We start from the raw sequence: 15,759 nt of genomic DNA on the forward strand, positions 1-15,759 counted from the left end.
AAATATCATGGAAGCTGTTTCAGGATTCAATTTTCAACCTTCAATTAGTCCGTTTGGCGGCAGTATTGGATGATACCAGAAACCTGGTCACTAGCAGAAGAGCTCTGAAGGCCAGTCATGCAACTACAATAGAACAAAAACCAATAAATGCAGCCATACAAGACGCGTGCCAAAGAGTGTAATAAACATCTAACGAAAAGTTGAAACAGCATGCCGACAAATTACAAACATAGGTCCTTCATGACAAAGTGAGATTAATACCAGTTCAAACCCAAGACATCCAAATGCTGCTCGTATGCGTATGCTGCGGTAAATGTCTGGAGAGAACACTGCAAATCACTCTTTTAGAATACAGCAACCTCCTTTAACAACATGCTATGTAGGTATGGATGATTTAACTAATCATGAGCCGGATATCATGTTAAATATCATGCTCATCAATTATTATTAGAGCGTGGCCTTATTTAACAAATGACTATAATCATCCATTGGTACCTTGGTACAACGAATAAAAAAAATAAAAACGTGAACTAATATTTTAATTTTTAAATATTATAACATCGAATTGTGTTCAATTAATTATAGATAATATTTAAAGAACTAAATGACAACATCAAAGAGACCATAGAGTTTGTCAATGGTCTAGATGATTCTAATGGTGATCGTCGGTAAAAAATTAAATAAAAATTACTACATACACTTTAATATGAAATCCAATTTTTAAAATCTGTGAAAATCGTATACTAGCACTCAATATAAAGAATTTTTTGTTTTTCTATTTTATTGAAATGGCATAATATTATTAATTAATGATAAGAATATATTGAAAGACATCGTTTTAGACGTCAAATGTCAGGTACCTTTGTTGCCGTCAATGTCTGACTTGTTTGATGTTTCGGTTCTGACTTCTATAGTCTTTGTTTTTCAATTGAATGAATCAAGTGTTTGTGTAAATGATTGTGAAACAAAGAATTTCCACAAGACGAAATAGATGAGGCTCGATATAGTTACATTTTTTAACATTACTCATGAGTACGGAAGAGACTCTGTTGAATCTCGACTTCGACAAACCAAGCACAGTTATTACGCCGCCCGATGACGGCGTGGTTTCTCTCTCGAGTAGTGCTGAAGACATTTGCTTAGTCCCTGAGATTGAATTTGAGGGCACCGTGGATTCTCCGGGTGTCAACCGTGAGTCGCAACCGCTTCTTGGCGGTCGCGGCGACATAGAAGTATCATTCAACCATTTTCCAGGTAAAAAACTAAAAATCATTTGGAGCAACAAAGATTATTGTATCGTTGATGTTTCTGCAATCAAAGGTGCGTTGTTAAATAAACAACGATGACTATCTCTACATGGCACTTAAAGGTCTTCGCTAATGCTTATGTGGCTTCGAGAATAAGTTAAAAACTGATTATAATTAAACCCGACAATCACGAAAGAACCCAATGTTACATTACCTTGACACAAAATACAATTTTTCTGTTCATAAATTAAGTTTGAAATAAATTTGATTTGATTAAATTAGTGTCTACTATTTTTTGTTAAGAACATGCAAACATCAACTTAGTAATGAGTAATATTAAGAAACATACCTAATTCAGTTAGTTCAGAATTGTGTGAATGTAGGCACAAGACATTCTGTCAATTTTCAGTGAACTGTAACAGCTGTGGTGTTTCAGGATTCTTTTTTTATAATTTAAAGTCATTATCATTGTTATGGAGTTTCCATTTCTATGCAGTAAGTGTTAATAAATGTTTTATCATGTATTTTATTATTACCAGTAGTTAATATATAAACATGATATAGAAACATGCTCCCATATGGTAAAAACAGCATGTGTTTAATTTTAATAAAAGTATTAAGATGTGATAAAATTTATTTTTCACTGATGGTCATTCCACATACTAAGACTTATGAACTGTGACAGAATACTAATTTTAAATATTATTTGTGTAATTTATTGTATACTATTTAAACAAGTTTGTATGCAAATTAGATTTATATACCAGATACCTTTAGTAGGTTAATGTTATTGGTGTAATCTCATGAGAAATCAAATTTTTATATTATTTAATAGATAACTTTAGAATACATGAAGTTTCTGTAAGTTATCTCCAGGTTTAACATATTAAACTAATCAACTTTAGAATTCAAAATTATTCATTAATAATTCATTCAAGCAAGTATTATAAATTTAAATACACAGTAGTTGTCTAATGAAAACAACTCAAATTTCAATAGTATTTCTTAATAAACTCCGGACTTATAAATAAATGGGTAATGTAATAGATTACCAATTTAAATTGTTTATTTAATTCTAAATAACAATTCATGTCTTGCCTTGCTTAAATTGTTACAAATAACCTTGAATCTTTGTAAAAGTTCATTACTTCAATTAGGTATTGCTAATAATTAATAAATAATTTTTGTAGGTCAAATGTTAGGTGTTATCAGTGTTAATCACGTCTCCATACAATTCTTAAGTGAAATAATTTTTCCTATATGTTACCAACACAGTCATGGTTGTTAAGCATTCTAGTCTATTAGCTAATGATTTTTGTTAAAAATATAAATCTATTTGTTTAATAGCTCTGAAACAATATACAACATATACATAGGCTCTAACAAACTACAACAAGAAGAAATTACTACATATTATGTTTTATATGATCCACAGATAAATAAGATTTGAATGTAACAAACATTTTTTGCAGTAAGAAATAAACAATGAAACTTAAATATATGAATAGAAATTACAATTTGAGAAAAATATATATTTCTTTTTAAAAAAAAATTTATAAATATTTATTTTCTTTTTAAATTATGACCGTGTTGAGGTTCATGTGCGAGGTCAAGGGAAAACTTTCAAATCAGTTCATTTTGATTCAAGAAATGAAATAACCAACTTTATAAGATGAATTTAATGATGTGCTCAAAATTATTCAATATTTATATTAAATAGCAGAAGAATTTTCTTTAATAGAAAAAAAAATTAAGTTTATAAGGTACTAGCTACCTTACATAAATATATTTTAGATAAATCAACCGATAACGATAACTTTAATCCGGTTAAAAAGGTTTTTTTTTCTTTAAATCAACCGAGTTAAAATTTTAATTTTTGTCAGGTTGGAAATAAGCTTTTTAAATATTATTTTTTTTTTCCTATCGACGAAGATATACTTAAGACTTTGAATGTAGCTGTTATAATTGAAATTAAATTTGGTAACAAATAAAGCCCGAAGGTTTATTTTATATTATGTTATTGGAAGTTGATATCCTCAGGCCAAATAAGCAGGTCGTGCAGCGGTTGCGTGTGTGGTTTAAGGCTTAATCCGAAAGTCATCAGTTTACATGTCTAGCGGTTATTCAATATTACGTTAATTTAAGACAACTTAAATATCCAATTTCCATAATCCCTGAGGATTTTATTTTTATCATCTTTAAATATGGTTAATATTTTGAGATTAATATAAGCTTCTGTTCACGTAACGTAACGTAGGTTACGTTCAAAAAGTATAATTTCGTTGATTTAGTTTTATTTTTGGCCCTAAAAATTAAGCACTTGTTTAAAAAAAACTTAACAACAATCTTATTATGGTCCCATTTTTATGAATTTATGTTTGGACCATTGTGTGACACACACCTACCAATGATACCAATTATGATATTCCTCATGGTGCTATTTTTATCGAATCTTGATAAGCAGTACATAAGTTATTCACATGAAAGTTATATATATGTATCCTGTGCATCTACAACACATTTCTTCCTATTTCAATAACCTGAGTCACCCCATACTTAGCAATTGGGCACCTGAATACAAACATAAGTTTACTGTTACCGTAGCTTGATTTCTCTCAAACGCTTGTTCTCAAGAGAAAATCGAGCGTAAAATGTCATTTCTAATGGAAAGTAGACTTACGGTCTTATTCATAAACACATTGTAAACCTCGATTTGTTGACGAATGCTTATGAATAAGGAGTTTTTTATGTTTTTTTTTTTTAATATTTAAGAAACATGGTTAAATAACTACAGAATAGACTGAAAAGTGTCCCACACTAGTTCGAAATTCGTATTTTTGCTTTCATTTTCATGTGTTTCATTGAAACATTATTTTCGCGAAATCTTAAAACGGTAAGATATAACGCAGAAAGGAATAACAAACATATCGTCATGTGGGATTCGTAATGTGCGTCATCAGTTTCGATTAATTTACATAGCCATCTTGCGATACCTCGTTAAAGATGAAAATATGCCCGATTGTGTATAATATATAGATTCATTTCTCAAAATTTTGTAGGAAATAAAGTAGATAAATATATAATTATAAAAAAATCTCGTCGTTTAGAAACAACATTCTTCATTCTCAATGACATGACGTTATAATCTACGGTTAACAATAGACTAAAGTGCTGACAACAGATAGAATGCTATAATGATATTAAAAAATGTTTTTTTTTTACAGATGACCCTCAATTTAGCGAATTAGTATGGCAAGCCGAGGTAGCCATCGACAATGGAATATTCCCAGAGAGGATATATCAAGGTTCCAGCGGGTCGTACTTTGTCAAAAATCCTGGAGGAGTGAGTTTAAACTTTTATGGTTTCTTATAATTCCTAGAGTATTGATTGTTCAATCCATACATTTACATCCTACGCTTAATATGCTGTTGCTTACTTAATATTTATTTATTTATTTATTTATTTATTTATTTATTTATAACAACACTAATATGTAACTTTTGTTCTAATTTAAACTCCGACTGATTTGCAAAAGAGATTTGCTGTGGTAGTCAGACACATTTATATAATTAATATTTAATTTTGTTTTGGTCATCATTATTCTTGTAATGAATTAATAATACATAATTGAGCAATGAATTAATTATAACAGAATCATACATAACTACTATTTACTACAGTATACTAGCTTTTAAAATTTAAATTTCATAACAAGCAAATTATCAACTTGAAATGTTATCTACTAAACAAGTATTGGGCCAAGGAAACGAATAATTGAATACTATTTAGCTTTACAAGCCGGCTTCGTGTACACAGGCACAGGTCTGGGCAAAAGTTGGCGATTCAAATTTTTTCCCTCACACTACACTCACCTATTTGCCTGTAATGTCAACAAAATGCTCAGTGGATCAGAAACATAAGACTTAGTAGTTAGTACCTACATAGATTTATTTTGTATGCATTATGCATACGACGTAATACGCACATTCTAATTACTGCCTCCCACGGGGTTTTATCTTAATATAAGTAGTTTTAACATTTCGCCTCTAGTTCTCGCAAAGATTTGCACTAGCTGATCCGGCAAACGTCGTTTTGCCATGTATATCATTTATAATAACAAATAGGGTTTGATCGTAGAGGGGTGAAAATTAGAAAGAATAATTTTTTTTATGTAAAAATTAAAAATTAAAAATTTGGGGTACCCTTAACATTTAGAGGGATGAAAAATAGATGTTGTCCGATTCTCAGTTATACCCAATATGCACACAAAAATTTATGAGAATTGGTCAAGCCGTTTCGGAGGAGTTTAACCACAAACACCGCGACACGAGAATTTTTTATATTAGATTTTACGCAAAATTTAAGCAGGCCATTGATATTTTGTAAAAGTCATTATTTGCTTGTTTGAGATATTCCTTGCCCGAAACATAGCTTTCTGCTTTTAAAAATTCAAACTATATTATTATATGTAGTTTGATAAATGAAAAGCAAATATTATAATTACTTTGCGGGGTTAAGGAATCTTGGAGATTGGATTCCTTATTTGGTGTAAAGGAGACAGCGTAAGAGTGAACCATTTTTCATTTAAAAAATATAAAAAGCATGTTTCCGCCCGGGATCGAACCGGGGACCTTGTGCGTGTGAAGCACACGTGATAACCGCTACACTACGGAAACGATAGACGGCCTTCTGAAAACCTGTTACATTAAGTATTTTTAATGTTTAAAATTACCAATGTTAGAAGTTAATAATTAATTATTATCTATGACTTCCAATGCTAGTTTTTGTCAAGAATTAAATCCGGCGTTCATGACATTGTGGGTAACGAAGGCTGAGGCGTTATTGCGAAATAAAAAATAATTCGGAATTTATATTTCACTAGTGGACCCGACAGACGTTGTCCTGCATGATATTTCAAGCAATTAGTAAAGCAAAGTATGAAAGTACCGACTGCAGCGCCATCTGGCGGGCTGATTTTTGAATCTAAACCATTCCCAGATCCCCTTGAACGCACACAAAAAATTTCATCAAAATCGGTCCAGTCGTTTGAGAGAAGTTCAGTGACATACACACTCACAGAAGAATTATATATATAAAGAAGATATGCTCTATCTTATTAATAAGATATCATTTTTTTATCAGGCTTTATAAAACTTATAGGCGTAAATTATTTTTCTATAATAAAATACATTTTAGCAGTTAACAGTCGATTATAATGTTGATTGAGATACTCAAAAAAAAAAAAATTAAATTTAACAAAATTTCAGAAAATAATCGGCGTGTTCAAACCGAAAGATGAAGAGCCATATGGAAGACTGAATCCCAAATGGACCAAATGGATGCACAAGTTATGCTGTCCGTGCTGTTTTGGAAGGTCATGCCTTATCCCCAATCAAGGGTACCTTTCAGAGGCTGGGGCAAGCCTTGTGGATTCCAAGATCGGTCTCAAGATCGTGCCTAAGACTAGGGTGAGTAAAATTAATTGTTCTTTACATGAACACATCTGCATTACAGTTTGGAGTTAAATAATGCTTTTGTATATCCCGTAAATCAATGACAACATTCACAGTTAGTTTTTATTTTTAGTTAAATTGAATGCATGGTCAACAATAGATATGCATGGTCAAAAAGCCAAGAATGCTGAAAAGCACTTAAAACGTCGAGTTATGGATATAATAATAATCCAGTGTCGCTTTCTGGGTCTTGGGCTCAAATTGTATCAGTTTTTTTGATGATTTTTAGTCTGACACATGTCGATTTTTCATATGAGACATGCTGGTTTCATTACAATGTTTGCCTTCTCCGTACGAGGGTGTCAGAGCACTTAGACTGAAGGTTAATTGTTGCCCGGGCATCGAACCCACGACCCTCAGGGCGGAAAGTCGCTCGTTGAGTTATGTAAATATTCACCTTTACTTCCTTTCAAGAAGAAGATCGTCAAACCTTTTCAGACCGATATGACATATCGTTAGATAAATGTTGGTGAAGCGCAGCCACTTAGCCGAGCGTGCAAGCTTATACTTTGTAATGCTTAACTAAGTAAATTGTGTAAAAGTGTTATCATACTTTGAATTCATAATGAGAGAGGTCAATGAAAGATATCTTAATAAGTTAGCATTGAACTAATATAGTCTCGTTAGCAATATCACATTGTGTTCGTCACATTTATATCTGGAATTCTAAGTAATCCAGAAAATTATATAATACTAGCGAATCCGACGTTGCCCTGCTTTTACTTTAAAAAAAACATGTCATTGAAATTCTAAACCATACTTGAATACACACATTTTGTTTATCAAAATCGGTCCAGCCGTTAGTTACAAATACACAGAAGAGTTATATATAAAGACTAGCTGACCTGGCAAACGTAGTTTTGCCATGTATATCATTTATAATAAAAAATAGGGGTTGATCGTAGAGGGGTAAAAATTAGGGGTTGTATGTAGTTTTTAATGCTGTATCATAAAAAAATTATCTAAAAATTATAATTTAGGGGAGGACTACCCTTAACATTTAGGGGTATGAAAAATAGATGTTGTCCGATTCTAGGACATACCTAATATGCACACAAAATTTCATGAGAATCGGTCATGCCGTTTCGGAGGAGTTTAACTACAAACACCGCGACACGAGAATTTTATATATTAGATATGTGTTGTGTGTTTTTTTGTCTTTACGTACAATAAGTTCGTTACTCTTTATTACATATATTATCTTTTCGGTATAGTCTTTCAAAAGTCAAAATCATTTAATCATATAGGTAACACAATGTACACTTATGAACGTCAAAAGTATTAATAAACTTGGCTTGACGGTGGAATTTTTATAAATTATACTTTATTTAAACATATTTTATATGGATATATCGTTTTAATGTGTGTATTGGGTGTAGTTTAGTTTTTGTTTGTGGGCAACAGACCCTACTTATATTGAATTCTAAAAGATTTCTTAGCCTTATAACTAGCCGTTTCCCGCCCGCTGTGCTGGGCGAAATAAATAAAATTTTATGTTTCATTAATATTATTTTTTCATATTTTCTTTTTAATTTCCCGCTAAGAAAATAGAAAATTTTCGAAAATCGAGTTTTTAACAGATGTTGACGTTTTGAGGTCCTAGGAAGCCTCCCCGAATGTTTCCGCGGTGAAGTCCGAATGTATAAATTTTCATAAAAGTAAAACAGCAATAAAAAAATGAAGGAACGTTAGAATTAAATCAAAAATCAATAGCCATAAACCATCTACGAAAAATTTCGCATCGAATGGTGGTAGTTTCATGTCGATACGATCAGTGGTTTAGGCGTGATTGAGCCTCAAACGAAGACCATTTTCATTATATATATATATAGATTATAATATAATTAAACTAAAATTAAACTATAAATATCTACACATCCTTATACGCTGAAAAGACCTATGTTCGAGAATTTTTAATTAAAATTAATGCAAAATATATTTTATCAATTACAGATGGTGAAATTAGTATCAGAAACCTTCAATTATCTGCGAATCGACCGCGAGAGATCGCGACTGAAGCGTGCTATCACAGAGCAGTTCCCTAATCTACGATTTAATAGAATGGGTCTTCCACCAAAGGTATATTGCTCCTTTGGGGCGAAAATATTGTTTTATTCATAGGTTCTTTCCACGGAAACCAAACATGGGACCACTGAATAAATTACGATGTGACATATGGGTTGTAAGACAAGAATGGCGAAAAAGAAAATTTATTTATATGAGTGATTATTTAGATTTTTTATGGAACTATTTCACGTTTGTCCCCACGAGCTTATTTTACAATTACCATTAATAAACCCAAAGCTTTATATGTGCTAGTAATTTATATCGCGTTATGTTATAGTTAATTTTACTCCACACGTTTAAAAGAATAAAATCAATGTGAGAATTATTGAAATACTAATCAACCACTATTACGATACGATTATAGATCAGGGGTCTCCAAACTTTCCAGCCTTAGGGCCATACTGATAACTCCAGTAAGTTCCGAGAGCCAAAACCATATGTCATTATGCTTTTTATAATTTATTTTTATCACAAAAACAATAACAATAAGTCTACAACAATGTTATGAGTAGTTAACCCATGACCATATCAATGTAGATGTCATATTAATAATTATTCAACATAAAATTAGAATACTTCAGTAAACTAAATTTAATTTGCTATAAAAAATATGTTCTCTAAAAGGAGTTTTCATGTATGCTAGCTCTCCGCGGGCCGGACAAAATCTGTCCGTGGGCCAGATGTGGCCCTCGGGCCGTAGTTTGGAGACCCCTGTTATAGATACATAAAATAGTTTTTGTTATTCAAATGCTCACTTCTGAAAATATTTATTGGCTTGACCGCTAATTTACTGATTTATACAACTTATTACGATAATAGTTAAAAAGAATTAATGAGTTTTAAAATTAAAACGGTACTAGTAAAATTAATACTGACTTAATTTTTTTGGGTCTAAGGCATCCCGGTTTCCTCACGATGTTTTCCTTCGCCGTACGAAAGAGTGTTAATGATCTTTAAATTTCTTCTGTACAAACAATACCTGTCTAGTGTCCACATCGTATCCCTAACTTTAATAATACCTACTAACTGACGTGAGACTGATCTTAAATTAAATCATAATGATTCATGTGCACTTTTTATTATAAATTTTTTTTCATGTAACCTTTATTAGTTTAGTTTGTTTTTTGTTCCTTTTTAGTTTCTTTTTCTGAACAACTATATGTAATACATGTATTTTTGCACTTCTTGCCTACCTTATGTAATTGTAATACTTTATTTTTTTTCTTTTCTCACAGTGGTTGCCTGGAAGAGATCGCTCGTAAGCGACAAGGCCGCCAGTTGCTCTCCTTTTTATTTAATTATGTAAATTGTACTATATTAATGTATATGCAATGAAGTGTTAGAAACTCCTTTGGTGCAAAACCAGGGTCCGACCTCAGAGATACGATTTACACACTAAATCCCAGAATACTGCAATCAAAACGCGATTTGTAAATCACATGGTTATATTAAATCGTCATCTTGTAAGATTTTGCCTTTTATATGTATTAATTCTTATCAAATCCATATTTTATACTTTTTAAAACATAGATAAATATCGCCTATCTTTAATCTTCAGGTGGGGTCATTCCAGTTATTCGTAGAAGGATTTAAGGATGCGGACTATTGGCTGCGACGGTTTGAGCAGGACCCACCGCAAGAGCATGTTATGAAGAAGTTAGTGTTTTTTTAAATATATTTCTTTAAAAAACACAGTCCTCTAGGAAACAACAACTATGAAAACATATTTTAATTTTAAACCCATATATATGATCTGATGAGATATGCCATGGTCATCTCATTGGTTACATTCTCTGGCCTTCTCGACTCTCGTTCGTTAATTTGTATTAAATATTTCTGGCTATTTTAATATTTAAAGGACACAACGTCCCGGCTTCATACGTAATGCAATAGAATGAACTGATTCTTTAATATTGGCTTTTTAAACCGGTGATAAGGGAGCATTCAAGTATTACATCACGCAATTTTTGGAGAATTTTGAAACAAGAGGATATCCCCCCCCCCCCCCAAATTCGTTACGTAATACTTGAACGCTCCTAAAGACGTTATGGAGACCGGATAAATAACATGTAAACTTTTTTGAAATTGTATTTTTTTATTGCTACACAATATATGTAACTGGCAAGTCACATGTTCCTGCAATACTACATAAAACATATTGTTTTATGTATTCACTTTATGTCAATAATCTTCACATTCCTAAGGTCCCTATTCCATTATGTATCTTAAATAACAATCTCGAGCGCTGTCAAATATGTCAAACTTACAATAAATGGTTTGACAGTTTGAAACTAGATATTGTTCTAGAATACATGCCTAAGTTACCAGTGTATCGTTTTCGGTTCATGGGCAAGATAAAAGCGTAGATGTTATTTAAGTATCGTACATTACATACTTGAAGTGCCAATACATGTGCAATTTTAGATTTCAGTTACAATTCGAGCGCCTTGTCGTCCTGGATTACATAATTCGTAACACGGATCGCGGGAATGACAATTGGTTGATCAAATATGTGGCGCCATCTAACCGGACTGAGCAGGATATGACGGAACCTTCTGTACGTACTAAATATATTGGTTTTTCTTTCGGCCTTGGTTTAGCGTGCTTTTAGTAACTGTAGGAATAAGTTATTTGTTTAAAAACGCCTAATCTGATGCGATGACGTATAAAGATTATAATTTCAATATGATTAACTAAAGATAAAACAAAATTAATATATTAAAAGCTAAATTTTTAATGTTAAAGCTTAAGTTAAAGGAAAATAATAATATTTAAATGAATTAAATGTAAGAATATTAGAAAAATAAGTTTTAAAGTCAGATGCCTTTTACCAATTTATCGAAGCAACGATTAATAGATATTAATAAATAATAATATCAATGTTATATGTTTTTGTTTTTAATTTATGTTATTATTATCAATTACTTTAGATGTCATGTGTAATGGTGCAACCATACAAACGTTGTAAAAAAAAATGGCCATTAAAAAGAGTGGCGCAGAGTTTATTGCCAGTTCTTCTCTTCTGTTCTACGCCCTTGATTTGAGAACTGGCACTAAATGTAAAGTTATGAGCATTTCATATACATTTCTATTTTTGGAGTTCATAAGTGTACATTGTGTTACCTATATGATTAAATGATTTTTGACTTTAATATTTTTAGGAATGGAGTGGGGGTGGCATAGACGTCCGTATAGCTGCCATAGACAACGGTCTAGCATTTCCATTCAAGCACCCGGACTCGTGGCGGGCCTATCCCTATCACTGGGCGTGGCTACCGCAGGCCAAGAGGCCTTTTAGTACTGAGACCAAGTTAGTAAAGAATTTAATTGTTTATGATTAATTATCTGGATTGATTTATTAAATTTTGTTTAGATTTAACGTTTACAATAGACTGTTAAGAAAACATGAAGCAAACATTGGAATAAGAAAACGTTATTAAGAATAGTCCATACTACTATTTTTTTTTTTTTTTTTTCATAAAATATTTTCAGTATTAATATTTTTTTAATTGTGCCTAAACGATGTTTTTGGGATATTTATTTTAAGATAAGGCACACAAATTTTGAAAATATCATATTCACCTATTATTTTACTAAAACAAAATTTCATAAATTTTATATGATCTTTTGTTGCCACATATATATTGGTGGTCGGACTTGAATTCGTGTATGCGGTGATGTTAGTAGTTTCGACTATGTATTTGCGTGTTGTTCCCACGAGAATGTAAGTGCTTGCTCCTATTTCACCATGCCCCCTGCTGATAGAGGACAACCTTTGTTTTTAATTTATTTCATTATTATTTATTACTTAGATGTCATGTGGAATATGGTGTAATGGTTGCAGCTTCTTACAAACGTTGTGTAAAGCTTCATGAATAATGCTTAAAAAAACATTTGTTATTATAAAAAAATCTCTAAAACTTAATTGATTTTTTTTAATGTTTGCAGAGAGTTGGTGTTGCCATTGCTGTCTGACATGAACTTCGTTCAGGAACTTTGTGATGAATTAAATATACTTTTCAAGGTTGGTTACATAAAAATGCTTAGTTATTTGAAATTCTTTAACACATATATAATACTCCAAAGATAGAATTTATTTATATTTTGTAAGACGTTTATTACGTTATAAAAACAAAACATTAAATGTATCGATTTGTCCCAAAAGATGAAATAAAATGCTTGGGTGTCTTGGGTTCGGCGGAAGAGTAATTGTTTCGAGATAATTGAAAATTAACGCGATTCATATATCCTTTTTTATAATAATAATTATATGTATTATATATCTTTCACTTCTTGCTTACCTTATCTAATTTAATTTTTTTTCTTAGTGGATGCCTGGAAGAGATCGCTCGAAAGCGATATGGCTGCCAGTTTTTCCTCGTTTTCATTTAATTATGTTCAATTTTTATTATATTAATGCAACGAAGTGTTACTAAATTTGACATAGAAGGCTAATTACTAATCAGCAGCATTAAAGTATATGCTACGTCCCATTGCGGGATTATGGGGCATGCATTTATGTCTGTCCGTTTTTCAGCAAGACAAAGGCTTCGACAAGCGCCTCTTCGAACGGCAGATGTCAGTGATGCGAGGTCAAGTACTGAACTTGACTCAGGCCTTGAAAGACAACAAGAGTCCCGTACAGCTCGTACAAATGCCGGCCGTCATTGTTGAGAGGTAAATTCTACTAATTCCAGGTATAAACCTTTTTTTAAAATAAAATGTTTTGCGTTTTTTTACACGCTTTATATTAGCTTCACCTGTATGTATGTATGTAACCGACTCCTTCGGACTCGATTTTTACGCACTTTAAACGGACAGATTTTATTCAAATATTGCGCACCTGTCAAAGATCGATGACAATGCAATAATCCGAAAAAATTTAATAAAAAAAATGTAACTAAAAAATAAATAATAGTTAAAAAAACTAAGAAGTGAAAAATAATTCCTAATTTATTGTTCATTACCATTTTCAGCCTAAGTTAGGAATTATTACTGTTAGTGATGAAAAGGGACGTAATTATCACTCGCCGTAAATACAATTTTAATGTGAACCACCGCACTTAATAAAATGTGATGCATTCACTAACAAATGCAATGTATGAATAGACTCAGATGTTCAGACTCGTATTGAAATTGAAAAATGTGCCCGGTATAAATTAATCAGAGTATAGATTGATATGAAAATGAAAAATATTTGTCATCTTATAATATTCACCAATTGTGGTTATAAATTTAAAATATTTATATTGAGATTTTATATTTTATTTATATAGAGAAAAAATTTCGTTTATTTGCTCAAAAGCACTCGAAATTATGTATTGTAATAAGTTCGCGTTTGTACCCGTTGTTTTTTTTTTTCAGATCTAAGAGTGGCACGACCCAATCTCGTTTCTTCGACTCGTTCCAACAACGCTTCCAGCAGAAATCACCATTCTTCTCTTGGTGGTGAAATATGGTATGTTTTTATAATAAGTAAGGCGATACTGTAAGTTCATTAATGACATTTAGAAATTATAACAGCAGCAAAACTTATTAAGCTATTGCATAGATTTTATCGCGGGCTTTGAGCGCGGCGACCGAATCAAGAAATTCCGTAACGAAAAAAAACCTAACACACGATGACGTAATATAGCTGCGGCAAATACGAGTTAGAGTGGGACAGAACGCATACTGCGCATTCCCATCTCTCTGATGAGATCGGTGACGTAGAGTGAGAGCGGCCAGTACGCTTTAGAGTGAGACAGACTATATGGGCGTTTTAGTCTGAGTCGGTAGAGTGGCTTAATATCAAAGAAAAACAAATACTGCATAAATAAATAATTATAACTGCATAAGTTGATAAAAAATGCTATGCAATAGCTTTACCGCGATAGTCCCCGAGTGCCACACGTTATTGAAGTTATACTTCTTTAGGCGCGTTATGAAAAATTGATGAGAGTGAAATTTTACGATGCGCGCGCACCGTGACACAAAATTAATAGAATGAAGTTGCCCACGGAAGATGCTACGGCATTGGACATAATTTAAAAACAACATTCGAATAATAATAGAATTTATGTTACACTTAATGTAAGAGAATAATAATAAATATTTATTTATTTAATTTTTCAAATGTTATTGACTATAATGACTCCTTTTCCAGTATTTGATTATTTAATTGTAATGAATTATTTACATGCAATCAAAAACTATTTTAATAATGCCAAAGAAGTATAGCTTCTTACGCGCGTACATAAGTACACGCACCCTTTTTTATTTAAGACAGTATATGAAATGCATAATTTTGTCGTATTGTAATGAACCAATTTTGATGAGCTTTGACGTTAAAATTTTAATAAACCTTTTTAAATATAATGTTTTGTATATTAGAATGAGATCAAATAATTTAGATAGTGTATTAAACTAATTTTTTTTTCCAGACACGTGAATACCGACGAACGATAATATAGGATTTTGTATGTATGTAGTATTTTAATCTACTGAAGTTGAAACGATCATTCCAATTAACTATTTATAGGGTTTCGCAAATTTTGTGACAGAAAACTATTTTTTTAATCACTTATGGCTTGAACTTTTTAATATTTTCCTAATGGCGGCTTGTTATGAATATTTTGAAGTTTGCTTAAAAGTCCCCTTGAATTGACTTGGAATAGTTTTATCAAAATTCCTGAGATAATCTTCGGTTTTTTTATGCCGGTTAAAAATATAAAGAGAAAAATTATTCAACTTCAGTATTAGTGAAACATAATATAAATGTTTTTGCTTTATATAGTTTAGTTACTGTTAAACTAGCTGATGTTAAAGACTTCTTCAAAAAATTCCAAATTGCTTTTTTATCTAAGTGTTAATCATAGAAATAACTATATTTTATATGATAAGACTTAGCCATGCAAGCAGTCATTTAAATTTTGTGATAAAAAATATAGTT

General features: G+C 31.5%; 1 protein-coding gene and 1 non-coding gene across 3 annotated transcripts; one reads left to right on the top strand and one right to left on the bottom strand.

Moving 5' to 3' along the window:
• The first annotated feature begins 903 nt into the window (after nucleotides 1–903).
• Nucleotides 904–15,538, top strand: LOC125053733 (phosphatidylinositol 4-kinase type 2-beta). 2 transcript variants are annotated; one of them, XM_047655251.1, is made up of 11 exons: nucleotides 904–1,254; nucleotides 4,472–4,590; nucleotides 6,516–6,716; nucleotides 8,715–8,840; nucleotides 10,387–10,484; nucleotides 11,253–11,385; nucleotides 11,990–12,138; nucleotides 12,777–12,852; nucleotides 13,366–13,505; nucleotides 14,193–14,286; nucleotides 15,251–15,538. In XM_047655251.1, exons 1-10 carry the CDS (start codon nucleotides 1,029–1,031, stop codon nucleotides 14,278–14,280), a joined length of 1,356 nt encoding a protein of 451 aa, XP_047511207.1. In that variant the 5' UTR covers nucleotides 904–1,028; the 3' UTR covers nucleotides 14,281–14,286; nucleotides 15,251–15,538. The 2 variants fall into 2 exon arrangements, with proteins under 2 accessions (XP_047511207.1, XP_047511208.1); XM_047655252.1 differs by lacking the exon at nucleotides 904–1,254 and adding an exon at nucleotides 1,615–1,742.
• Nucleotides 5,852–5,924, bottom strand: Trnav-cac. Its single transcript has one exon. It is a non-coding gene; the product is annotated as a tRNA-Val (tRNA).
• Nucleotides 15,539–15,759: the final 221 nt, after the last annotated feature.

This window comes from Pieris napi, chromosome 11 (assembly GCF_905475465.1).
Source record: "Pieris napi chromosome 11, ilPieNapi1.2, whole genome shotgun sequence".
Classification (NCBI taxonomy): Eukaryota; Metazoa; Arthropoda; class Insecta; order Lepidoptera; family Pieridae; genus Pieris; species Pieris napi.

Bases quoted from the DNA above. Each gene is read 5' to 3' on its own strand.
- LOC125053733 (XM_047655251.1), top strand. From the start codon at position 1,029: ATGAGTACGGAAGAGACTCTGTTGAATCTCGACTTCGACAAACCAAGC. The intron at 6,717-8,714 runs GTGAGTAAAATT...TATCAATTACAG, and splicing joins AGATCGTGCCTAAGACTAGG to ATGGTGAAATTAGTATCAGA. The intron at 13,506-14,192 runs GTAAATTCTACT...TTTTTTTTTCAG, and splicing joins CCGGCCGTCATTGTTGAGAG to ATCTAAGAGTGGCACGACCC.